At 37.5% G+C, this 24,862-nt stretch overlaps 15 protein-coding genes across 15 annotated transcripts in view; 11 read left to right on the top strand and 4 right to left on the bottom strand.

Moving 5' to 3' along the window:
* The window catches only part of C9374_001018 (uncharacterized protein), a gene marked incomplete at both ends in the record, with an annotated part of 690 nt that extends 625 nt beyond the window's left edge, over positions 1 to 65 (bottom strand). Inside the window, one exon of the mRNA XM_044685695.1 lies at positions 1 to 65. This exon is cut by the window's left edge and continues 625 nt beyond it. Within this exon, the coding sequence (XP_044552160.1) occupies positions 1 to 65 (65 nt within the window).
* Positions 66 to 786: 721 nt separating this feature from the next.
* On the top strand, positions 787 to 3,846 carry C9374_001017 (uncharacterized protein; the record flags this gene model as incomplete). Its single annotated transcript, XM_044685684.1, has 1 exon — positions 787 to 3,846. One exon carries the CDS (start codon positions 787 to 789, stop codon positions 3,844 to 3,846), a length of 3,060 nt encoding a protein of 1,019 aa, XP_044552159.1.
* Positions 3,847 to 3,966: 120 nt separating this feature from the next.
* Positions 3,967 to 4,332, top strand: C9374_001016 (uncharacterized protein; the record flags this gene model as incomplete). Its single annotated transcript, XM_044685673.1, has 1 exon — positions 3,967 to 4,332. One exon carries the CDS (start codon positions 3,967 to 3,969, stop codon positions 4,330 to 4,332), a length of 366 nt encoding a protein of 121 aa, XP_044552158.1.
* Positions 4,333 to 4,553: 221 nt separating this feature from the next.
* C9374_001015 (uncharacterized protein) lies at positions 4,554 to 5,108 on the bottom strand (the record flags this gene model as incomplete). Its single annotated transcript, XM_044685662.1, has 1 exon — positions 4,554 to 5,108. The coding sequence occupies one exon, from the start codon at positions 5,106 to 5,108 to the stop codon at positions 4,554 to 4,556; it is 555 nt and encodes a 184-aa protein (XP_044552157.1).
* Positions 5,109 to 5,166: 58 nt separating this feature from the next.
* Positions 5,167 to 7,855, bottom strand: C9374_001014 (uncharacterized protein; the record flags this gene model as incomplete). The annotated part of the gene is made up of 2 exons (XM_044685651.1): positions 5,167 to 6,896; positions 6,949 to 7,855. 2 exons carry the CDS (start codon positions 7,853 to 7,855, stop codon positions 5,167 to 5,169), a joined length of 2,637 nt encoding a protein of 878 aa, XP_044552156.1.
* Positions 7,856 to 8,534: 679 nt separating this feature from the next.
* C9374_001013 (uncharacterized protein) lies at positions 8,535 to 9,752 on the top strand (the record flags this gene model as incomplete). The annotated part of the gene is made up of 1 exon (XM_044685640.1): positions 8,535 to 9,752. One exon carries the CDS (start codon positions 8,535 to 8,537, stop codon positions 9,750 to 9,752), a length of 1,218 nt encoding a protein of 405 aa, XP_044552155.1.
* A 445-nt stretch (positions 9,753 to 10,197) lies between these two features.
* Positions 10,198 to 12,079, top strand: C9374_001012 (uncharacterized protein; the record flags this gene model as incomplete). Its single annotated transcript, XM_044685629.1, has 2 exons — positions 10,198 to 11,616; positions 11,693 to 12,079. The coding sequence occupies 2 exons, from the start codon at positions 10,198 to 10,200 to the stop codon at positions 12,077 to 12,079; spliced, it is 1,806 nt and encodes a 601-aa protein (XP_044552154.1).
* Positions 12,080 to 12,136: 57 nt separating this feature from the next.
* Positions 12,137 to 14,538, bottom strand: C9374_001011 (uncharacterized protein; the record flags this gene model as incomplete). The annotated part of the gene is made up of 3 exons (XM_044685618.1): positions 12,137 to 13,075; positions 13,191 to 13,622; positions 13,849 to 14,538. 3 exons carry the CDS (start codon positions 14,536 to 14,538, stop codon positions 12,137 to 12,139), a joined length of 2,061 nt encoding a protein of 686 aa, XP_044552153.1.
* Positions 14,539 to 14,979: 441 nt separating this feature from the next.
* On the top strand, positions 14,980 to 15,987 carry C9374_001010 (uncharacterized protein; the record flags this gene model as incomplete). Its single annotated transcript, XM_044685607.1, has 1 exon — positions 14,980 to 15,987. The coding sequence occupies one exon, from the start codon at positions 14,980 to 14,982 to the stop codon at positions 15,985 to 15,987; it is 1,008 nt and encodes a 335-aa protein (XP_044552152.1).
* Positions 15,988 to 16,159: 172 nt separating this feature from the next.
* Positions 16,160 to 19,660, top strand: C9374_001009 (uncharacterized protein; the record flags this gene model as incomplete). The annotated part of the gene is made up of 2 exons (XM_044685595.1): positions 16,160 to 16,900; positions 16,958 to 19,660. 2 exons carry the CDS (start codon positions 16,160 to 16,162, stop codon positions 19,658 to 19,660), a joined length of 3,444 nt encoding a protein of 1,147 aa, XP_044552151.1.
* An 80-nt stretch (positions 19,661 to 19,740) lies between these two features.
* Positions 19,741 to 20,394, top strand: C9374_001008 (uncharacterized protein; the record flags this gene model as incomplete). Its single annotated transcript, XM_044685584.1, has 1 exon — positions 19,741 to 20,394. The coding sequence occupies one exon, from the start codon at positions 19,741 to 19,743 to the stop codon at positions 20,392 to 20,394; it is 654 nt and encodes a 217-aa protein (XP_044552150.1).
* A 249-nt stretch (positions 20,395 to 20,643) lies between these two features.
* On the top strand, positions 20,644 to 21,711 carry C9374_001007 (uncharacterized protein; the record flags this gene model as incomplete). Its single annotated transcript, XM_044685573.1, has 1 exon — positions 20,644 to 21,711. One exon carries the CDS (start codon positions 20,644 to 20,646, stop codon positions 21,709 to 21,711), a length of 1,068 nt encoding a protein of 355 aa, XP_044552149.1.
* Positions 21,712 to 21,883: 172 nt separating this feature from the next.
* Positions 21,884 to 23,028, top strand: C9374_001006 (uncharacterized protein; the record flags this gene model as incomplete). Its single annotated transcript, XM_044685562.1, has 4 exons — positions 21,884 to 22,241; positions 22,409 to 22,714; positions 22,767 to 22,873; positions 22,915 to 23,028. 4 exons carry the CDS (start codon positions 21,884 to 21,886, stop codon positions 23,026 to 23,028), a joined length of 885 nt encoding a protein of 294 aa, XP_044552148.1.
* A 161-nt stretch (positions 23,029 to 23,189) lies between these two features.
* C9374_001005 (uncharacterized protein) lies at positions 23,190 to 23,906 on the top strand (the record flags this gene model as incomplete). Its single annotated transcript, XM_044685551.1, has 1 exon — positions 23,190 to 23,906. One exon carries the CDS (start codon positions 23,190 to 23,192, stop codon positions 23,904 to 23,906), a length of 717 nt encoding a protein of 238 aa, XP_044552147.1.
* Positions 23,907 to 24,263: 357 nt separating this feature from the next.
* Positions 24,264 to 24,862, top strand: part of C9374_001004 (uncharacterized protein) — a gene marked incomplete at both ends in the record, with an annotated part of 618 nt that continues 19 nt past the window's right edge. The window contains one exon of the mRNA XM_044685540.1: positions 24,264 to 24,862. This exon is cut by the window's right edge and continues 19 nt beyond it. Coding sequence (XP_044552146.1) covers positions 24,264 to 24,862 — 599 coding nt within the window.

Raw genomic sequence — 24,862 nt, 5'->3', positions numbered from 1 at the left:
GCATCCCTTGTTGTTGTACTGATTAAACTCATGAAAGGAATCTCTTGAACATGCCCAAAGTACATCCGATACTTGTTGTGAGTACTCATCCCAGAATGGAATGATGCCGTGTGCAAGAGATGGATTAGTAGGAGGATGAGTAGGTTCATCCTCTCTACTTCTCTTCATTGTTTGAGATTAAGGTTGTTGTTGAGTTTTTTTTTGATAACCTCAACAAGAGTTGAAACTCTATCAGTATTGAATGACTCATTGAATTGAAACTCTATCAATTTGAATAACTTGATTCATTCTTTTCGTCGGAACTGATCATGGAAAAGTGAACGCCTTGACAATTCCTTATCCACCTCCAAAACAACACTTTTGATTCAAAGAATGAATGAATGGTTCGTCAGGAACTGACTGTTGATGATTATATTTACTTGTTGAATTTGTAATAAATTGTGGCTTTTGCTCTTTTATTTTAGTGCTGAGCAACTTAAAACCGTTAATAAAAACAAGGTTATTAATAAACCTTGCGTCATCAGGACTGTGTTTTAGTGATGGTTTTTGAAAGAAATTGCTGTAATTGTTCATTTGGCTTCAACGGTTTGGTAAAGCAGGAAGAATCACAACAGATCTTGAGTCTCTGTTAGAGAGAAAACCAATAACAGTGGATCAATTCATTCTAGATTACTTACATTTGTTCAATGGCTGCTCTTCCAAACAAAAATAATATCATTAAACCTTTAGTTTGAAGTTCACCCAAACAATTTCGGAATGAACTGTTAATTTTCAATCCATAAAAAAATGCAAAATTTTGATGAATCGGAATCTGAGGGCAGCCACAACAACAATTCAACCGCACCATGCTCTTCTTCGGGTACGAACAAGAGTGAATCAGCAGCAACAACAACAACCACTAGACCATGTACTAGGTTTTGCTTTGAAGATGTAGTTACTTTGCAGAGCACGGAACCATCGGAACCCTCTCATCGCGATAAACATCAACATAAACACCATCCTGTGATGATTGGTGTTGTTCAAAAAGTATTTGGGTCTCTCGATGATGATAGTGACTCGGATGACTCGGATGATGAAAGCCTTCCAGAACTTCAAAAAGGACAAGTCGTTGTAGAATGGGACAATGGAACAAAGGAAGTCGTTGAAGAGAATACATTAAGCTTGATTGATCGATCATTACTTCATGGAGATATTATTTGTTTGATCAGTGATCCTTTCAAACAGAGTGGAACTGTTATGGATGTGACCATGTATTGCGATGTTAGCTTTATGAACACGGTAGAATCATTTACAGGAACATGTAGAGACAATGCGGTCAAGATGAAAAACGTAAATTCAAAATGGCTAAAACCTCTACACTATTACAAGACGGGTTCCTATGCCATTTACCATGATTGGTTAACAAAAATTGAATATTGTGAATTTAACGTTGCAATTTTGTTTAACGATGGGTCAAAATGCATTCTCAAAAGGCCTAATCCAGTAAAATTATTGGACACAGATATAGAAGATGAAAGCCAGGCGTTCTATCCATGCCAACTCATTAATTTTAACACGAAACATAGAAAACGGATTCTGAATCAAGCTCATTGGTTGAATGGAGCAAAATATAATGCTGACAAGCACAAAATAGGTCAAGTCATTAATATTACTCCCGTGCACGTGTCTGTTTCATTCATTCATTCTGTAGATATGAATGTGGAACCACCTGATGAAGACATAACTTTGAAAGACTTGAAAATTTTCAAATACTTTACCTACTCGAATTGGAGCGTCAATGACATTGTTGTTTTAACAGACAACAATGATGCTCCCCAATTTGTCGAAATTGATGACTATGAAACACAATCCATGGACATTCGAGAAAAAGTGGTCGTTATCGATAATACTCATACCGTTGTCGATGTTGAATGGCAAGATGCTTCCATAGAGAAAGAACTGCCAAGTACCATGCTTCAACCTTTAGACCATGTTGGAGAATATGACTTTTATCCTCACGATTTTGTTGTAAATAAGAGTGACGAAAATGAAGAAAAAGCCGTACAGCACAAAGTGGGCTGTGTACAACGTGTAAATACCAAAGAGAGAATTTGTACAGTGAAGTGGATCACAGATGAATCGGGAATACCTCTCGATAAACCAATCACGGAAGACCTTTCAATTTTTGATCTCTTAGACTCTACAGACTATTGTTATAGATTGGGAGACGTGGTGATTCGAGTCGACTCATCCCAAAGCAATGATTGGGCAGGAGAAATTATCGCCATGAACGATGAAGAGCTTGTGGTTCAATGGATTGGTGGTATGGTTTCGAAATGTGCTTACAATTCGGTGGTCACTGTAGAAAAAATTGAAGCCGACTTTAGAGATGACGAATTCAATCCTTACAATATTGATCCTGAGACAATTGAAGGATCAGACAAAGCAGCTGAATTTGAGAGAGAGCTGGCCCTAGCCAATCGAATTGCACAGAGAGTATCAGAAAATGGAGACGTTCAATTAGTGCTCCCACCTCATTTAAGGGCTCGATTTTCAAATCAAAGTGAGGACAGTGATGATGAAGAGGATGAGAACGAATCTTGGGAAACGGTATCTGGTGAAGGCAATGACGAAGAAGAGGATGAGGATGAACAATCATGGGAAACGCTGTCTGCAGATGATCATCAACAGGATGAAGAAACTTCTAAAAGCACTGACGACGATGATGAGGAAGATTTGTATGAACGAGGTGTTCAAGATTACATTCACAGGCTTATCCAATTGTCCAATGACATGAGAGATAGAGAGGGAAAAATCACATACAAATCCTCGTCATCAGAAGAGTATATCAGAACGAATGAGGAAGAGAAAGCACGTGCCACACGTGTCCACTATGATTCAACTGTGTTGGTGCCACCCAACATTGCAGCTGAAAAGGAATCTGCAACTTCTGTACCAAGTGAGGAACCCATTGTAGGTTCTTCAAGCACAGAGACGACCGTTCCATTTGAACAATTTGAAGTGATACCAGTTCAAGAAGGAATTGACATTTTATCTGACCATCATTTCAGAACTTATCAATTTTCACACAACGCCAACAAGAAATTCATCCAAACCGTTCAAAAAGAATGGCGCCTCTTGAAGAATCTTCCTAAAAACATTTTTGTCAAGACCTATGAGAACAGAATTGATTTACTGAGAGCAATGATTATTGGAGCCTCAGGAACACCTTATTTTGACGGAGTTTTCGTTTTTGACATTTATCTTCCACACTCTTATCCTAGTGCTCCGCCTGTGGTCAAGTTTTTCTCTTATAACGAAAAATTGAATCCAAATTTATATGAGAATGGAAACATTTGTTTGAGCTTGTTGAATACTTGGGAAGCTAAACATGACACAGAGGCATGGAATCCCAAAACATCAAATATTTTACAATTATTATTGAGTATTCAAGGATTGGTGCTAGTTCCAGAGCCTTATTTCAATGAAGCCAATTATGATCGACATTTGCAGACCTCAGAAGGAACTAACAATAGTATTATTTACAATGAAAATGCATTACTGCTCTCAGTTCGTCACATGATGAAAAATTTGCGACATCCACCCAAACATTTTGAAAACATGATTCGAGCGCATTTCAGAGAACGAGGACCGAAAATAATTGAACGACTATTGTTCTACCTTGATAATGAGAACAATCACAACATGAGTGGGACATCCTCCAACTCAACAACTACATGGTCGTGTGACGCAAATGGACTGATGAGACAACCTAGTCAAGGTTTTCTCAAAGTGCTCTCACGTGTTGTTGAAAAGTTTAAGGCACTCTATGCAGAAACATTTCAAACTAATGATCTTTTGAGATAAATCTTTACAAATTTAAAATGGCACATGGCCAGCAAATTTTGTTCCTCAAGAGTTAAACGCGTTGTGTGTCACTCTTAATTTTTTTTGAAAGAAACGATGCAGTTACTAAACCAAAAAAATATGACCAATCATTCGAACGATTTCACAGCATCTTCCTTCCTGTTTCCTCGGCCACAACAGCAAGCGATCATGCTTCGACGGCTCTCATCACTCATTCAACAATTGGCTCCGTCAACAACCGAACACTATCCTCGCACGACAACTGCAGCCTCATCATCAGTAGGAGGAAACCGTCGGACACGAACTTCGTCTTCGTACATGCCTCCCGATTTTTATTCATCCCAAAATGCAAACACGATGCAATATCGTAATTTTGTAAATCGAAGACAACAAGCACTGATGCCCATATACTTTGATTCCAATGAAGATTTTATTCGACGAGTAGCAATGAATTATTATTCCCAACACAATTATGAAAACTATTGAATGATATCGGAAATGAAAATTCCGATGAGGATGATTACCATGATATTTGTTTATTATTCTTTCAATGTTATTGAAATACGATTATTTATTGTCATCATGAGAGGAGAGAACACATTCCGTGTTACATGGACGTATGGTACATATATATCGTAATATTAATACGAGTTGTTGGTTTGATGATTTGTAAATATTTTCAACATGGCAGAAATATACATGAATTGCTATTGCTTGTTTTTTCTACTTTCCCTAAACTTTTTAATTTTCCAATACAAATCCTTGATGAACTCAAAACACACTACCACAACAATTAAGAGACCCCACAAAATTGCAATCAATTCGCCGGGATACATTTGAATAGCATTCTTAAGCCCACTATTGAACTTTTCTGGATCTGGATATGGAATGAGAGAATACACAATAATGATGAACCACCCAGCACAAAACAATAAGGTACAGAGTAAGGAAAAGGCAAGCAGAGAATATCTTCTCCATCGGTAGACCTCTCTTGACTTTGTTTTCCGGGCCCAAATGATACTTGCAAGCCAAGTGAGAGGCATTACAAACCCGAATCCAAACAAAACTTTGGCAATGATGATATGTTTTTGTTCAGTCTCTTCATCCAATTTATTTGCTTCTTCTTGCTGCTTCATGGTTGTTGTTGTTGTTGGAAAGGTAGTGGTTGGAACAGGCTCGCTCACCTCAATACTCATTGGATCCACCACTGCCCCTTCTGCTAGTGTGGGGATAGTGGTCTCTGTTGTGTTCAAATTGTTCATTTTTTTAAATGCCTTAATGAATCCATAGCCTACGAGGATGCAGAAGCAGGAACTTCATCTATTGCTGCCAATGTACACTTGAATTATTGATTTGCATCTGGGAAAGCATGTTTCGAGCGACAAGATCACACTTGGAAGTTTCAAGAGTCATGTGTAAATTCATCATTTCCAGAGCTTGTTCCACTTGATTTTCAACAAAATAATTCTTGATAGCCAAATTATAATAATACCAACGTTGATTCTTCTTTTCTTTGGATTCCAATTCATACATCCATTCATCCATTTCAGATGTGTTATTATCTCCAACTTCAAATAATTTACATGATTCAAATAAATAAGAGAAAGTGTTGTGAGAGTTTTGAGGAATTTGTTGTTGTGAAATTGATGGCTGTTGAGCATTCTCACCACTCTTGTTAATTCCATTTTGATCAAAGGGACAACTGGCATAATAATTGTCAATCAACAAGTCTTGGAATTGAATGAATCTCATTTGATACTTTTCACTGCAATGATGTTCAATTTGTTGTGAAATTATAATTTGAATGTTCAACCTGTTCGCTATTTGAATCATTCTATCTAAATTGGATTGAATACTTCCAATGACTTGAAATGATTTGAAATCACGAGTTCCCAAATTTCCACAAATACATTCTTGACATGTGACTGCCATTCTGAAATTCAATTTTGTCAAACTCGAATTCAATGAATGTTGATGTGAGTTCGAATGAGTTGAAGACCATTTGTGATTCTTGATTTGGGAAAGTTTGGATCGAAGTGAATCACAAAATGCAAGTGCCTTTTCTTGATGTTTCTTCACATCATTGGCTGCATTGAAGAAGATGAGTTGAGAATCAGAATCGAAAGAACCCATTTGAGCACCCAATGATCGTGCTTGTTGATTCATGACTTCAAAAACATCACTCAACAAGTTCACAATTTCAATTCCATTCATGCATGACCACCATTCGTTCAATCCATCCAAATGAAGCATGACTCCACTCACCATTCTCTTTTCAGAATAGAGCGAAAATCGATCGATTGGCGTTTTTTGTGAAGATTGTCTTCTTGAAGAACTTGCCATGGATGAAGAGCTCTTTCGTGATAATTCTTGACTTTGAGAAACAGAAGAGACCTGTGCATGAGAGTTCTTCACAAAAGAAAAGTTGTTGCTATCATGATCACTCTTCACCTTGTACTGTTGACCCTTTTTCTTATCCTTCTTTGTATCAAGTGCATTGTCTTCCTCTCCATGCTCATTACTCTCCAACTGAGACAACAAATGAGAAGGAATGAAGGCTCTGTATAATTTGATTCTCTTGACCATTTGAGTGAAATGTAATTGCAACTGAGTCACCTCTGTCAATTGACTCTTTCTCAAATTCCAATCTTCTAATTGCATATTTGAAACCATTTCAAAAGATTGAATCAATTGATGGAATGGTTTCACTATACGGAGAGAGACAACAACTGCCATGAGAGCACTCACCAAGGAAATGATACAAGCACTGATCACTGCAGCAATGATCGCCAAAACCATATTACTGATGTAATTCCATTGAGGAACGCTCAATACCAGCATCCAATCAATTCCATTCTCGTTACACAATCGATGGATGAGAATGAATTGATCGGTGAGAGTGAGTACTTGACGATTGTTGCATTGTAAATTCCGCAGATTATTATTGAATTTGGAATAGACTTGCAGACCAATTTGTTTGATGGCGCCATTCATGTCTCCAATCTTTTTTCTAGCACCTCCTGAAACCGATTTGTCATTTTGTTGATCGCCTACTCCATTGTTTAACAATTCGAATGAATTCCACTTAATGAATACACTTACTTGCAATGATATAGTCAGTGTTAACCTCAACAATGAAAGTATGAGATCCTGCAATACTTTTGGTCATTTCAATCAAGAACAAAGATAAAAACTTGGTAGTCATGCTGTACCCAATTAAGTGACTGACTGTCTGACCGTTACTTGCTGGTGGGTTCAGTTCAAAGCTTGTCAATAATGAAAGAAGTGTGACATCAGGTAGAGTGGGATCTGTAAATGAGGGCGCAAAGAGTGTTTTTCCTGGATTGTTATTAGCAGTGTTAGCTGCTGCTTGGTCCGTAAATGCTGGACGCACCATGTCAGGAGTAGAATTTCGATTGCAATAATCAAAATTATGAAAATCTCTGCAAATATAAAACTTCTGATTTTGGCCATAGGTTAAGTTGAGCAGCACGAAATTGTTTCCCATTTGAGTCATACCAAGCGTGTTACCATGATACTCGCCCAAAAAGAGAGCAAATGTGAGCATGGATTCATACTTCATCAGAGACTTGTATGCTCTATAAATATGATTTTCAAGTGTGCGGTCCATGGTTTTGTAATCATTCAAGAGCTGTCCCTTAAATGTCGTCATAAAGAAGGCAACACGGTTCAGAGTTTCATCAGTATAAGTAACAATTTTTGAAAATTCCTTATCACGAATGTTATTACTCAATTCAGAGACAGTGGCACTGAAACAGCTGACCCAAATGGCGGATAAAATCAAAACACTAAGGACAATGAGTCCCACAATCAAATTGATGAGAATGTACTTGATTGAGAAACAACACAAGAAAGAATTGGAAGAATCATTCTCTGAACGTTGATGATGAAGTGATCTCTCTGAATCCGTATTTTCTCCAATGGAAGACGCAACCAAGTCTTGGGGCGACCGTTCAGGGGTACTCAAAGGTTTGACCTTGACCGTCATCACGGAATAGTAGAATGTTTTTTCGTTTGAATTTTGCTGAGCTGATAGGTATTGTATTACATCCGAAGGATTTCTTCAAATGATGTCTACAAAAATCATTGATGGGTTTGTAAATTGAGTTCCGACGCTGCTTTTGTGCCAATGACTACTATTCCTATTTCGAATCTGGCAATCATGAAATTGATCATCACCGTATTTCAAATGGCATCAAAATCTACAATCAGTACAATCTCTTCATTCAAGAGATGAGAATCGTAGTAACAAAATCCGATATTGATGTTTCGTGGTTTAGCATTATTTTTGTTCAACCTTTTTTACTGCAAAATTTCTTGATGATTCCGAGAAGAGGAGGAGTTGTTGTTACTTCTGCAAGTTGTGGTCCATGGCTCGCGCTGTTGTTGCCCAACCCACAGCGTTAGGAAGTGTCTATTTAAAAAGTAGCTTAGCCAATATAAACACTCTGGGAGGTCTCAGGCGATAAAAAGTGTGTTGTAAAAATGTGCATCCAATAGAATTGTTCTTGTCACTTGTCTCTGAATCGAAGCTGGAATGGTTTAAAAAAAACTAGCAAGAGATTTTCAATAACAAAAAAACAAGACAATCACGCAAGCTTAACTCTTCTTTAACATTAGTTTCAACCTCGCTACTCTCTCTCGCAAGCACCTCAACATTCATCACCATGTTCTCTCACAACTCTGTTCACTTCTCTTCTGACTTGTTCTCTGAATTCGAACCAAGTCCAACGGTTCAATTGTTTGAACCCTCTCCTCTTCAGAGTTTGATTCATTCATTCTCTGATGAAGGATCCAATCATGGTGTTTCTACCATGATGAATCAAGCTGATCAAGACTCCAATGACTTTTCCATGTTGTTTGAAGATGATCAAACTCCTTGTTCATCCTCTCAAACAATTAGTCATGGATCACCTGTTGCTGCTTCCAATGTTGATTCTGAAGATGAGTTTAATGCATGGTTCCAAGGTTTGAAAGGACCTCTCAGTCCAACTGAAACCAGCACCACTCTCAATCAGGTTACTAAAGAAGCTGAGCCTCATGCTGAACAGGCAACAACCACTACTGGTGAGGCTCTTTCTTTTCAAGAGATTGAAGCCATGCTTGGAAAGATTCCAGATTCCTCTCCTTGCTCTACTTCTTCTTCTTCTGCTGGGACTACTGTTTACAACGAGGAGATTCACATTAAGAAAGCAAAGAAGAAGAAGAACACAACTCCAAAGAAGAGTAAGAAGGGTCATTCTCTTCAAAGCTCAAAGAAAAAGAGATCTCCCAATGTAGAATCCAACCTTGCCAAGAGATTGAACGCTCTTCGAGAAAGGTTGCATGCTCTCGATCAGGCACATGGTTCTTCCTCAATGGTTGATACTTCTCAATATCCTCCAAAGATTTCCCAAACAAGCTATGTAATCTTTGATCAGGATAGAAATGCCAACAGTGAGGGAACTCATTCTTCAAATTCATTCAATCTCAACATTCATTACTTCAAAGGTCCAAAGTTAGTTGGAAAGCATGTGTTCGATCCCAATGAATTGGAACAATTGACAATCTCCGATTCACCACAAGTGATTGAATGTTCTCGAAATTCAGTTACCACTCTCCAAGGATTATTAGAAAATCACTTTGGAGTGAACCGTGCTAAAAACCCTATTTACGTCCAATTTGATGGATGTCCGGATTATCACATGCTGTATTGTCAAAAAGGCAAGACAGACCATGTGAGAAGTTTAATTCGAGTGGTTCAACAAGACTCTTCTCGATCAATGAAAGTCTCCACTCATGACATTTGTTTGAACAAGTTGTCCAATGCTGCAACCAAACCACTGAAACATACGGCTCCTGTTAGCAAGGACACTAGTTCAACCCCTTCTTCTTCCAAGAATTAATCTACTAGTTTCAAGTGATTACACTAGGAAGAACAAAATGGATGGATACAACTGACACGTGAACTCCCAATGCAAGATGTCCATATGAAAGTATCCTCAGAGCTCTACAAAAAGATGAAACATGCAAACATATGGGTAACATTCATTCTTCCACATTCCTTGATAATTTTGTTGATGATTCTCGAGACTGAACCAATGAACCAAGCATCAACTCTGTTACCAAGCAATGTGGAAATTGCAATGAATAGTTGCATGTATGTCTGCATGTTTGTATTATTTCTCTTCTTGTAAATAAACAAATTTTCTCAATTATAACTTACTGTCGAAGTCCTTTTCAAAGTTCACACTTGGTGTTCAGAGTTAATTTATTCAAAAACTGGATGTTTGCGGTGAGAATCAAACCCTACAATTCAGACCACCTTATTGAAAAACCGATTCACAAAAAATGAAAGATCGTTCATTGACGAATGTGGATGAAGCAGAAGCCGACACTCCTTTGCATTTAATTCATCCACCAAATCATCATCATCATAATCAAACATCACCACAAGTATCGGAAATGAATGTTTATGATTTATTGGATTTAGGAAACGACTCTAAAAAGGAATTAGAAAATGAAGATCAGAGAAAACAAAATCAATCATTATCATTAATTAATGCTTCTCCGGCAACATCCTCTTCATCATCATCAACCACTCAACCAACACAAAATGGAAACAATGGTAGTTCAAACACTAAAAATTACAGAAATGAAAATTTACCAACAGCTTCCCCTGCTATCTCAGGAACAACCACAGGGCGCTCTCCAGACGCTTTTATTCAATCTAAATTTGAACAGGAACGTAATTCTATTTCTCAATTATTTTCATCGTTGGATAAAAACAAGAAGGGGTTTGTAACCATTGGAGATTTGGAGTATGCCTTGAAGAAGGAAGGCTTAGATTCAAAGTATAATCCCGATCTTTCTTGTATCATTCAACAATTAGCTGCAACAATTGTGAATGGAATGCCAAGTGAAAAATCTTTAGCCATTTCTGACATTTCGGAAGAATATCGAAATTTAGAAATTGATTTTGATACATTTTATAATATAATTCAAGAGAAGGACAATATAATAAGTAGAGCACTCACCGGAAGGTTAGCTATCACCGATTGGAGAAACTTTTGTGCAGAAATTGAGAAAATTTTCGAAGAAACAAGACCTCTGACCGACGGAAATGTAGCAACTTATATTCCGCAGTTAGCCGAAGTGAATCCAAACTATTATGGGCTCAGTATTTGTACCGTGGACGGCCAGCGATTTTCTGTTGGAGACTGTGACGTGGATTTTACAATTCAATCTTGCTCCAAAGTATTCACTTATTGTTTAGTTTGCGAAGATAGAGGTGCCGATAATGTGCATCAATATGTTGGATTTGAACCAAGTGGTGTTTCGTTTAATGCCTTCACATTGGATGAGCACAACAAGCCTCACAATCCAATGATTAACGCCGGTGCCATTACTGTTTGTTCATTAGTGAAACCAGAGTTATCGCCCTCGAAGCGATTTACGTATATTTCCAGTAAATTTTCGAGGTTTGCTGGTGGGAGTAAGATTGGTTTTGACAATGCAACATTTTTGAGTGAGAAATCAACAGGTGATCGAAATTTTGCCCTTGCCTATTACATGGAAGAAAATAATGTGTTTCCAGAAGGAAGCAATATTGAAGATACGCTTGATTTATATTTTCAACAATGCTCCATTCTAGTGAATTGCAATAGCTTGGCCACCATGGCAGCAACACTTGCGAATGGAGGTACATGTCCTCTAACGAACGAAATTATTGTTTCTGCAGATACTGTGAAATGTGCTTTACAGCTAATGGTAAGTCATTTGTCAACTGTTGTTGTTATTGTTCATTGTTCGCTCATTGCTCAACTACTGTGGCTTAATATTCAAGTTATCTTGTGGAATGTACGACTTTAGCGGAAATTGGTCATGTACTGTAGGTCTGCCAGCCAAATCTGGTGTTGCTGGCGCAATTTGTATTGTAATCCCCTCTGTAATGGGAATGTGCATTTTTTCACCTCGTTTAGATAAGAGAGGAAACAGCGTAAGAGGAGTGGAATTTTGTAAGCGTGCTTCTGACAAGTTTGAGTGGAGCCTATTCGACCGATTGGTTCCGAATCCGGTTTGTCACTCTCCCTGTGTTGACAACACCAACGAAAAAGCTTCTACTACTGAACAAGCCGTTATGGATCAAGACCAGAAAACAAAACGAAAAAGAACGAACTTTCAACCTCTTGTCGTTGAGCAAAGTTCCTTAACTAAAAAACCAAAACAATGAATACCCCCAAAAGTTTGTATTTACAATCAAAATTGAATATCGAGGAATGAGCTAGACTTAAAACTCGTCCTTTGTACTCTTCTTCCTGGAGTTGGATGGAACGCCATTGCCATCTCTAACAATGGTTGGTAAAGTAAGGGAGCCTGAATAAACAATGATCTCTTTTGACAAATCGTCAGTGCCGTTAAATAATTTAAAGTTGAGAGAGTCAAAGCTGAAAAGTGATAGAGCCAAGGAGTTGCCCTTTTGTACATGATATGAAATTGTCGGAAAGTAAAGAGATACCTTAGTCTTTTCATTGGGCTGCAGGTACTCCCTATCTGTGATATAGAAAGAATGAATGGGAATGACGTCGACAAGCCCATTGTTCAAGCTAGATCTAAGCTTTCTATGAACAAGCCTTAATTGAGTGTCCATGATAAGACGAGTCAGACCACTTGAATTCTCAACTTCCATCAAATATGCGAAAATGACTCCATCTTTGTTGTCACCAGAAAGTTCAATATCAATTTTTGGATATCCAGTAATTTCAATACTGTTTGAAAGAGGTTCGGAAATATAATTCAATTTTCCATTCTTCCAATTTGGATCTGATAATTTCTCTGTATATTGTGGATATTTCTCATACAAATGAGACATGATATTGAATTTCGAGTGAATCACAACTTGTTCTGTCAAATTCAATTTCAATTTGTGTGAAAAATTTAAAGAAGAATCAGAAGAAATGCCACCACCGATTAATTTTCCATTTCCATCTAAATTGAAAATGGTTTCAGAGACTTCTTTTGGAGGCCATTCATTTGCAGAGTGCCACTTCTCACTTCCAACCGTATGGAAATGAACTCTCGGTTCCGTATCGATACCTGTCTCTGTATCTTTTCCAACATAATGATCGAAAAATCTCATTGCTTCTATCATGGCATTAAAGCAAGGAGAGTTTCCTGACAAGTAAGGAGATGCACATTTTCTAAATCCATGAGTATAGGATCCCAAAATCTATTCATGAATTGTGACCATTCACGCCATGTGAATCATTGTGAAAATCATGTTGAATCAAGTAATCACAACAAACGTTCAATAATTAATTCTATTTCCATAATTTCACACTTACCAATTTGTTCTTCCTATTCTTCATGGAATAAAATCTTTTCACAACTGAATTTTGAATGGTACCATCGTAATATCCACCGAACATAATCATTGGAATTTGACGTTTTGTTGCATTAATCACTCTAAAATTGCCATCTCTTTCTAAACTATAAGAAAATGTTGAAGTTGTCACTTCCTTGTCAATACCTTCCTCAAATAATGGCATTAAATCGAGTGTGTTCGTAGATCCTTTGTGTTCCTCCAATGCACGATGATAAGACTCGAAATCAAAATTGACCTTTTCAACACCATCAATCATGAACTTGCCCAACCAAACAAAGAATTTCTCTTTTAAGGTCACTGGTTCACAACCCTTGCAAGCTTTATATCGATCTGGTAAGCCACCACTTTCCAGATTTTTTGTCGATTTCAAATAGGCATCCAAAAAGGCATACTTTAAATGTTTCCATTTTTGGTTAAATTTTGCAATTGAGATCATGGTTAAATGTTGTTATTGAAATATGCCATTGAAAAAGTATTTAAAAATCGTCCACATCCAACCACATACACCGTTGTTATATACATTCATCATTCATGAACCAGAATGGATATTATAGATATTCATCATTCATGAATCAGAATGGATATTATAGATGATGAAATTTCAAAACTACACTCACCTGATACAATCCACCCGGATACAACACATCCCGATACATATCAAAAGGTGAGCTGATTGTTGCAACTGCAACCAATGCTGGATGATTCAACGACATCATAAAATCCGTTGCCATTCCATCGTATGAAATTCCAACACTCACTACTTTTCCATCACTGAATTTTTGTTGTATAATCCAATTCAATAATTCCCGATAATCTTCAACCTCTTCATGATGAAAATCATATAAACGTTTTCCGTAACTGGCTCCTGTTCCTCTCGTATCACATGAAACCACAGCATAGCCTCTTCCCGTATAGGTTTTAAAGGGAATTCCTCTCGAGCTTACTCTCTCTCCAAAGATGTAGGAAAAGGGCCATCGTATTCTGTGCGATCTTCCATATCGGGTTACATGAAAGAGAGTGGGTAGCCTATGATTTTCATTGAGAGCTCGGAATGGAATGTATAGATCACAGGCAATCTTAACTTGATCTCTCATGGTAATGTAGGTGCTGGATTCTACAGTACCATCGAATTCGTAGGGAAATTTGGGGTTAAAGGGTTTGGATCTAAACGTTGGACAATCATTAAGAGAAGTTTGAGATGATGCACCGATTGGAGAGGCAGTCCAACACAACAACAGGACATGAATGATGAAACTGCAGCACAATATCATCAACACGGAACTTGGCACACGTGTTGTGAAATGCATTTTTTGAAGGTTCTTCTTTACACGAATTTAGAAGAACAACGCTGCTGAGGTAGACTGTGGTTAATGTTTCATCAACAAGTCAGCTGAGAAACTGAATGATTTGCACCCATGATGAAGGAAGTGATAAGGAGAGAAACAAAGAAACAAGGATCATGGCATGTTTTTAAAGAGTGATACCTATCCCGAAAGGCCTTATTCATTTGCCAAGTTCAGTGACAGCTCTGTTGACCATCCAGTCTCTTGCCTTCCTGTCAATTGTCATAAATCAAAAAAATCAACAGAGAGATCATCACACCACCAAGCTCTCTTCATCAAATTTTTTCAAGAGTTGACCATCAAACAATCACTCGAGTTTAGATCTAAATTACTTCATACTGTGTTTCAAAACTTGCACATCAAATTTTCCACATCATCACACCATCATCATCATCAATATAAAAAATGGATAACAAACTGGTCATTCGTGTCTACTTTGTCGACGACTCTTTTAAAACTCTCGCCGTTGCTCCAACCATCAGTGCTCGTGAACTCTCGATTGTTGTGGCCGAGAAGATTGAACTCGAACAACGAGAAACATTCGCACTCTTCTTTTACAAAAACGGTGAATGCCGATGTCTCGATGATGATGAACAGCCATGTAAATTGATGGTCTATGAGACTGTTGGATCCGATGCTGATTTTCAGAAATATGTGAACGATAAAACGGAATGGGAAAAGTTGAAGAAAGATTGGGAGAAGGATTCGAAATTGGTCTTCAAGAGAAGAGTCTTTTTGAAACATAAAGCAATTCCACGTGAACAAGAAAAGTTTTTGAATTACAGTTATATACAAGCTGTTGCTGACGTGAGAGATGGAACATATCCTTGCTCTCAATCTGCTGCCATTGAATTGGCTGGTTTGCAAATGCAAGTAACTTTTGGTGATCACAACAAGAAGAAACACACAGCTGGATTCTTGAAAGATAAAATTGGACGTTTCATTCCAGCTCCATTACTTCAATCAAATCGTAAATTGGAAGATTGGGAAAGAGATGTCTTTCAAGAACACGCCCGTTTAATTGGTTTAAAGAAAGAAGATGCCATGCTTCACTATCTCAATTATGTTCGTAATTGGAGTTTTTATGGAAGTACTTTTTGGACTGTACAAACTGTGAACAAGGATCAAGCTAATTTACCTGATCAAGTGATTCTCGCTGTCAACTCAAATGGTATTCAATTGTTGAAGTTAGGAACAAAGGAACCAATTCTCACACAACGCTATGCCGATATTTACTCGTGGGCCTATAAGAGAAATGCTTTTGCTTTTGTTTCAGGAGTATTGAGCAAACAGAAATTCCAATTTGCAACTCCTCATGGTCGTGACATTAGTCGTACACTTCAGGCCTATGTTGAGATTTTGTTGGATGAAAGAAAGAAGGACAACAAGACCTATCAATCCACAAATATGTAAATTATTATTCATTCGAAGTTTATAATCATCCGATTCCTCTCTTATTGAAATTAAATATAATAATTTTATTGAACTTGTTTTGTGCACCAAACTTTGAATTTTTCACAATTTCAGACCGTTTTTTATAGTGTAAATTCAAACGCAAAAAAAAATCAAAAATTGCTTCGCCTCGATGATAGGACCTCAACCCTTTGCTTCTGTGTTGAATAAACGACCACTGAATCAAATCATTGGCCCAACCACAACAACACCAAGTATTTCTCAACAAACAAAAAAGAGAAAGCCAAATTCTCAACACGGAATAACATCAACACCCAACAGCAGTAATGCCAATAACAACGTCGGAGCTTGTTCCGGTACTCCTTCTTCATCATTATCAGGAAGCGCTAGCAACAGAATAACATTGGAGAAGATCATTGGGCTCACAACCGATGCCAATACCAAGCTTTCTATTCATCCACAAACAAAATATGTTGCATATTGTGCTGCCAATGTTGTCGTATGCTATAATCCAAGAAAAAACAAACAATATCAATTCTTACAAAATACATCTTCCAATAAGCCTTTTTCATGCTTACAATTTTCTAAAAACGGCAAACTGTTAGCAGCTGGTGAACGAGGTTCAAAACCAGCCATAGTTGTGTGGGACGTTTTGAGTGGAAAAAAGGTTATTGAGCTCAAAAAGGATGGACATCAGTATGGAGTTTCCTGTTTGGCTTTTTCTAACGATGCTAAATATTTAGTGAGTGTTGGAGATGAGCATGATGGAACGATTAAATTATGGGATCTTTCTTCAAATCCAAACTCGAGCGGATTAGGTTCATCACTTTCGAGCAGCTCTTCAACAAGCAATACCAACAGCAACACCAATACAAGAGGATCACTCGTACAAACGATTAAAAACATCAGGAAGGTATGTTGATTTTATAGAATTTTGATATCGTTAACAACGTGATATTTACGCAACAAGACTTCTGATGTTGCCTTTTCTCATGACGGAGCCTTCTTTGTGACAGTTGGAGACAAATTTGTAAAGTATCATCATATTGAACATCAAGCAACCAACGGGACCATTGAAATTAAATCATCTAGGTGTATTCTAGGCAATTTTAAAGAAGCTAACTTTGTGAGCGTAGACATTGTTAAGGCAAAAGATGGAACCGTTGGAATTTATACAGTCAATTCTGATGGAATTTTGTGCATGTTAAACGAGAATAGACAAATAACCAAATGGCTAGACATGAAAGTCAAATCCGCTTTTTCCATTAGCGGTAATGAGGACATCATTTGCTGTGGCTGTTCCAATGGCATAGTTCGACTGTTTGAGCCATCAACCTTAAAATTTAAGTGTACACTACCCAAGCCTCCCAAACTTGCAAGTATGTCACCTCTTAATGATGTGGATTGTGTTGCATGCCGATTGCTAGACTCGAGACAGGTCGTTACCATTTACAGCGATAGAAGCTTTTTCATTTGGGATATTAGCAATTTGCAACGTATTGCCAAGTACAGAAGCTTCCTATGCCACAGCGATTCTATTTGGGATATCGATCTATTTCCAGAAAACAACGAGAACTTACCTCCAGGTTCTTTCATTACATGCTCAAGTGATAATACAGCTAGAATTTGGAATGTTGAGGCGAGTAGCACTCTTCATGTGAGCGAAAAGATTGAGAGAGGAGAGTCTTTCATTTCAAAGAATGTATTTTGCAAAGATCTATTACATGTCATTGAGGATAAGCCTTCAAATCCAAATGGAGAGCAGGGTATACGAAGTGTTAAATTTTCTTCTTCAGGAGATCATGTTGCTTGCGGAACAAAACAAGGCCTAATCAAATTATTTCAGGTTTCTAGCTTTACTAACGAGTTTGCTGAGGTCGCTCACGAAGCTGAGATTTTATCGATAGATTTTAGCACGAATCCCAAAGATCCCTCTGACTTATTGTTTGCCACAAGCAGCCGTGATAGACTCATTCATGTTTTTCAATTTAAAAACGCTCAATTCAAGTTAGTCACTTCGTTAGATGATCATACTGCTTCTGTGACTTCCGTTAAATTTACAACGGATCGAAATGGTGATAGATATCTTGTGAGTTGCAGTGCTGACAAGTCCATTGTGTTTAGAAAGATTGAAATGGATCCACATGGAGAATACACATTTAAGAGATATCAGAACTGTCAATGTAATGGAACAATTTTTGATTTGGATATCAATCACAACAACGATATTGTAACTGTTGGTCAAGATAAGAAACTTAATGTCTGGGAGCTTGACAAATGTAAATCAAAACAAAGCTATAAGGTAGATACCAAATCAATGCAAGATACATACTCTCCATCGTCTGAGCCCATTCGAGTATCATTTGATATCTCTGGAGAATTTGTAGTGGTAAGCTCAGCAGACAAGTTTATCAGATTGTACAACTTGAACAATGGTGAATGTATTGCTCGTGTGAGTGGACACTCTGAAATTATCACAGGTGTAAAAATTTCCAAAGATTCGAGACGCATTATCTCAGTATCAGGCGATGGATGTATTTTTGTTTGGAGATTGGCTCCAAATATTGTCAAACTATTGAACAAGAATAGACCGCCAGAGATCTCAAAACCCAAGTCATCCTTAATGGAGATGACACCAAAATCCACTGTAGAATTGTCCGTTCGTGACACTCTTCTTCCCTCATGGGCCAAGAAAAAGCCAAGCAATGCAGAGGATGTTCAGTATACTCCTACAACCAACAACAATGTAATTATACCATCGACTAGCAAATGGTTAGCTTCTTCCACAGAGAAAGAATTTAAACTGTCATCAATGGAAGAATTAGATATGATGAATGATGACATTGAAGATAACACGGAGGAAGAGGTTGTTTATTTCACCTCTCTCGAACAACCAGCAGACTTTTTGGTGAGCGCAGAGAATAAGGTTTCTACTGCTGGTCTACCCACAGATGTTGAAGACGAGGAGGATAAAACCACCACAATTAAGCTCGATCCTCCTCCTGTAGAGCCTACGAAAGAAGATTTCCTTATCAAAAACTATGAGAGTCTCGCAAGACCTATTTCCTTTGATCCCAATGAAATTTGTGATGGAAGAATCAGTGTCACCTCCCAATTCTTACGAAAAGCCATTGGCAAGAAGAACAAGTCTCCAAAAAAGCAGACACAACCACTTCCTCAACCACAACCACACAATCATGTATCCAAAGATCTTGCACCACATCCAACTCCTGTAATCTCCACACCAAATTTACAACAAACACCTTCAAATCCTATCCCTTCTGTTTCTACATCAGTACCAAGTAGCATTACCACTCCGTCAAACACAGCTGTCTCTACTCCGACAGAGTCCAACAATTCCAAGCTGAACCTAACGGATCACTCGATTCCACAATTATCAGAAATACCATTGTCACTCGTTTTGAAAATCAACCAAATTTCTCACTCCTTCACGCAAGCTCTTTCCATCATTGATCAATTAGAGAATGCAGAGAACAAGGACACTGAAATTGTTACCAAATCCAAACAAGCCTTAGAAAGACTGATGCAAAATATGAGCAGTACCTTTGCTTCAAGAGCATGGCAAGTGAACATGACGTCCACTCAAGATGCGCTACAAAAATACTCGGACATGCTGATCGAGATGGTTAAAGAAAAGCTTGCCAAACAGTGAATGTCAATATTGTGCGACAGACTTGGTTTGTTGTAAGGTTTGATAAGATTTTGAAGTGTGACGTTTTTTACAAGAAAAAAATGATTCACGACCGAGAAAAGGAGAGGAAAGAATTTATGAAGCGTCATGGTCTTTTGGATGATGATGCTCATCATGATCATCAATCCACTAGCAATATTTTGAAAATTTCATCAACATCCGAATATCAAAGTGATATGCAATTATTAAAAAAACATTATCAATTTATTCGATCATCATCGGAAGCGAGCAGTAGTGAACAAACTGTCGGCAGCGACGATACTGAGGAAGCATATGGTGAAAATTTAGCCAAAGAATACGAGAGTAAATTATTTAGAGATTATGCAGTTGCCGATTTGAGTAAATACAAGGAAGGCAAACTCGGATTGCGATGGAGGAATGAAAAAGAAGTTCTTGAAGGAAAAGGAAACACTGTTTGTGGAAATGTTGCATGCAGTGCCACCAACGAGCTGGAGAGCTCTCTTCTCAATTTTTCATATCGAGAACACAACACACCGAAACAATGTTTGGTCAAGGTGTGCTTCTGTCCTTCATGCTATAAAAAATTAAAAAAACTTCGCAAGAAACGAAAAAAAGCAGAAAAGAAGTTGCAGAAAGAGGAGCACAAAAAGAATCTCAGGAAGGAATTGAAGCTGTTGACGAAAATTTATGAAAAAGAAAAGAAAGCACAAGAGAAGGCCAATGACTACAAATAGACAATGGTTACTATGCCGTTTGACCAACTTAATGACTATTTATTGAGATCTATTTTAAATTTAAGAAACACCACCGAAACAAACACCACGAAAAACACTCAGTGATGTTTTCTTACTGGTATGTCAATAGAAGGGACGAGCTGAATGAGGTCGCTATTTTATGGTAAGAAACCAGAGTAATGATGGAAGATGACCCTGCATTGCGGAAACGATTGTTGGAATTTTGAAATGAACTTGTCAACATAAAAAATGGCTACACACAACAACCATCAAACAAGCTCACAAACACTCCAAACAAGTCAGGATCTCGTTTCACAAGTCATTCTTCCCTTCTTGCAGAATAGTCCTCGATCCATTTACAATTTTTCTCTCGCATGTCGATCGCTCTATCAAATAATTTGTAACAACAACATTTGGTTGGAAATTCTATGTGAACATTTTGATGAATTAAACCCTTCCCTTGTGCATGATTATCATTCCATGAAGACTGAATTACCATTCTCGAAGCTTGAAAAAAAGAAGAAAAATTGTCACTCACCTCCTCCGACCCTCATGACCTTGTATTTCCGAATGAACTATTTTTCAACGCATCCCGATGAAATACCTGAGAACTTTTATTCAAATGAGAAATCAACCATACCAATGAAACAACAAGTATCACAGCCAATTCTTTTTGCGGCTGCCTCTTCGGGTGGATTTACCTATGCAGAGGGATTTTGTAATCAATTAATATCTCACCACTTTTCCGAACAATACGAGCCATGCACACCAAATACTTATTTTCAAGGCGAACGAAAAATCTCGAATGATCAAGTGGTGAAATTTGAACTGGAATACTTGTCATTGCAGGATGGATTATCATCCATCATGAATGGTAAAAAGTTGAGTGGAATCATTTTTGTGCTCGTGTTGCATCGAGGTTTTGTACACGACTTGTCAGAGAGTGAAAAAACAATGTGGAACGAAATGGATGAACGATTCGAAGGATTTGAGGAATTAGTTCAACAAGTCAAGTTGGAAAAAAAACAATCATTTGTGTACACTATTGCTGTTCATTCATCAGGTGGTTTGGAACAAGATGAAAAAGTATTGCAATTCGTTCGAGATTATGTCAAGACGACATTTAATTTGAGAACTTTTCATCTAGCACTGTGTGATTTATATGTACATGATCAAGTAGAGACAGTCATGATCGATAGTTTGAAACTCGTACAAAAATTCCAAGTGGATACGAATCGACTTTTCATCTATCTTTCCAATGATGAGAAAAATCACATCACGCAATTGAATCATTCCAAAAATTGTCTCACCATGTAGTCTGAAGAGCCTTAAGGTATCACTGTCTAACTTCCTTGACAGAGAGCTCAATATCCATAAGTATATAATCAAAGTTAATAACTGAAAATTTAAGATAAGAGATCGTTCATTATATGTTTGAATGAGGGTGAAAGTTGTTGTTGTTGATTTTGTCGCATTCAATTTGAAAAAAATGGCTGAAAATACTCTCATTCAACAAGCGCTCGATTTATTTGATAGCGAACGGTTGTTGGAAGCATATCACTTACTCATGGATAATGAAATTGACGTTACAAATGTTGAGTCTCCTAGTAGTAATAAATCAATACTACCTTCGGAAATAACTCAAAAATTAAAACAAATTATTCATGATGGAAAATTGGCAGAGCAAGTCATGAGAGAATTTAATTCGGATGATGGTTGGAAATTGTGTGTTGAAAAAGACAAGATGCAAAGTTTTTACAAGGACAATGGAAGAGGAATGCATGCCGTCAAAGTTCAAGGACATATTTCAGCTCCGATTTTTCAAGTGCTGTCCATATTTTATGAAGGTTCGTTTTTAATGTAAGAAACCCGTCTAATTTTCTGGTAATAATTGTTATGATCTTGGTTGTGAAATTTATAATCATTATCATTATTTCTATACTTGTTGAATCTTGAAATTATCATATAATAATTCTCTGAATAACATGAAAAACAAAATTTTATGTGAAAATAGTGGACCTTTACAAATCATGGGTACCACAGATGAGAGAATCCTTAATAATTCATAAATTGGCCAAGTACAGATTTCTTTCATATTTTTCGTTCGATTTACCGTGGCCATTTAGCTCCAGAGACTTAATTTCGTATGCTTTTGCGGTTGACAAGCTTGAAACAGATGGATCAATTATGGTAGCCGTTAAAGGTGTGACATCAAAATCGTTGCCACAACACAAAGATATAATTTCCAAGTTTGAAAAGCCAAATAATGTATGTGCAGAGTGCGAATATTCTGGTTTTCTTGTAAAATATATTTCTCCAGGTATGTGTTACTACTTTGTTGGCCACGAGGGATACAATACTGATTCAACTAGAGGAGACTTATGTACAAATTGTGGGAAGTATTGATCCAAAATTGTCCTACGTACCTTATTGGTTCATTAACATGGTGACAGATCATGCATCATATCTGAGCATGTTGGTAAGTGTTTGTAAATTGTTTTAGGCCTAACGTCTTTTCAGAAATTGAGAAACGTTTCCGCAAAAGTTCCTGATTCAGAATATCAAAAACGAATCGACACTAATGACACAATATACGGAGACATTAAGAGAAGATTAGAATCGCATGTCGAATAAAGCAACCTCTACGATCATTACGGTTCCATACGTGCTTGAATTTTTGAAGTTATCCATGTGAAAAGCATTAGTAGTGTAACGGTATCATACCAGCCTTCCAAGCTGGTGACCCGGGTTCGACTCCCGGCTAATGCAAAATTTTTTTTTTTTAAATCGCCGCCATGGAAGAACAACGAGCCTTGTATCGAGAAGAACGTGATGATGAAGAGAAGAATTTGATAATGATCACGAAAGAGGAATTATTGTCTGGTCAGAATGTACTTTCCATGCCAAAGAAAGTCTCTTTTAAACACAAGATTGAAAAAAAGAAACGAAATCCTTCGCATCATGAATCATTCATCATTCAAGAGGAAGAGCAACAAGATTTCATTCAGGCTCCAACACAAATGGATAAAAAGTGGAATCATGTATATGAAAATAATTTTGAAAAATCCATGACCATGATTAGAAAATTGCCACTGCAATATGTAGAGTCAGACAAGATGTCCATTGAAAAATTGAATAACATCTTGAATGAACATTCAAATAATATCAAAACGAACGCAAAATCTGAAGAGCCCACCTTATCAATCATGAAGGATAGTACTCATCTCATCGCTTGTTCCATGATGCCTTATATATTTTGTGCAAACGGTCCCAAAGATGGAAAAGAATATTCAACATTTCTTGTGTATGATACCACACTCAAGAAACGGTACAATTTGACAGAAATCTATTATGGGTTGCAGGAGCATTTTCGTAACAGGTGTTTCAACTTTATACCGTTCGTGATTAAGGACACAATTCTGGTCGCTTTAGGTGAAGCATTATTTTGTTTTGATTTTGACAATGCTTTTATATGGTATCGCCCACAACAATTATTGGTTTATCCAAATTAAACAGCACGAATGGTAATATTACGAACGCTCCTCACACTGTGACTTTGCATTTCTTGTTTTGCTTTTTGACTTGCCACTAAGCGAGTTTTTTCACTTGCTGGCTTGGATTCTTCCTACGCTTGATAATGCTGCTTGATAATAGCACATCCTCAACAAAACCTTGCGCGCTTTACAGTTGACCAAGCTGTACATCTTGATGCAAGATTTGATTGGTATTGATGCATCTCTTTAGATTCAAATCCAAGAGATGAAACTAATCTCTTCCGGGAGATATTTCTCTAAATCTTTCAAACTCTACTCCATCTCGTTCGTTCGACTCGAAAAGAAATCATTCGTAAATCATTCCTAGGAACGAGAATGACCATCAAAATCCAACCTCTCGTATCAACTAAAATTGCTGAAGATGTATCAGATGAGAGCAACACCTTGGTATCGAGCCACCTTGATTCTCACGACAATTCCACCAAATATTCGTGTTGTTTCTCCATCAAGTATGTCCTCATAATCATGATCGTGGGTCTCATTATCCTTAGTGTCTTGATCTTATCTGCCATTTGGGTCAGTTGTTTCAGCGCCACTGTCTCTGAATTGAGTCATTCCGTTCGGGATAAGGAATTTTCAAGAATTGTTTCCTATGCCGATGAAAGCCTGACACGAGTTGCATTCTTTCTAGAAACCTTTAAGGGACAACTCTTGAAAGATTATCAAGCCATGGATCATGTCCTGGAAAATCATTTGTATTTGGCATGGAAGAGTTTAATGAAACATGAAGCCTCACTCTCCTATGCGTTGTTTGTCGCCGAATATGAAGGAGGTGCATTGGGAATGTCCATCTTTGGAAATCTTACATGGTTTCTCAATATAACCTATGCTCAAAATCAACAGTTTTATATTTGCCATGATGTTCCCAATCATGAGTATTGCAATCGAAATTCAACTCCCGATATGATTCTTCC

Source organism: Naegleria lovaniensis (assembly GCF_003324165.1).
Source record: "Naegleria lovaniensis strain ATCC 30569 chromosome Unknown tig011, whole genome shotgun sequence".
Classification (NCBI taxonomy): Eukaryota; Heterolobosea; class Eutetramitea; order Acrasida; family Naegleriidae; genus Naegleria; species Naegleria lovaniensis.
This window is presented reverse-complemented; position numbering and strand designations above follow the sequence as displayed.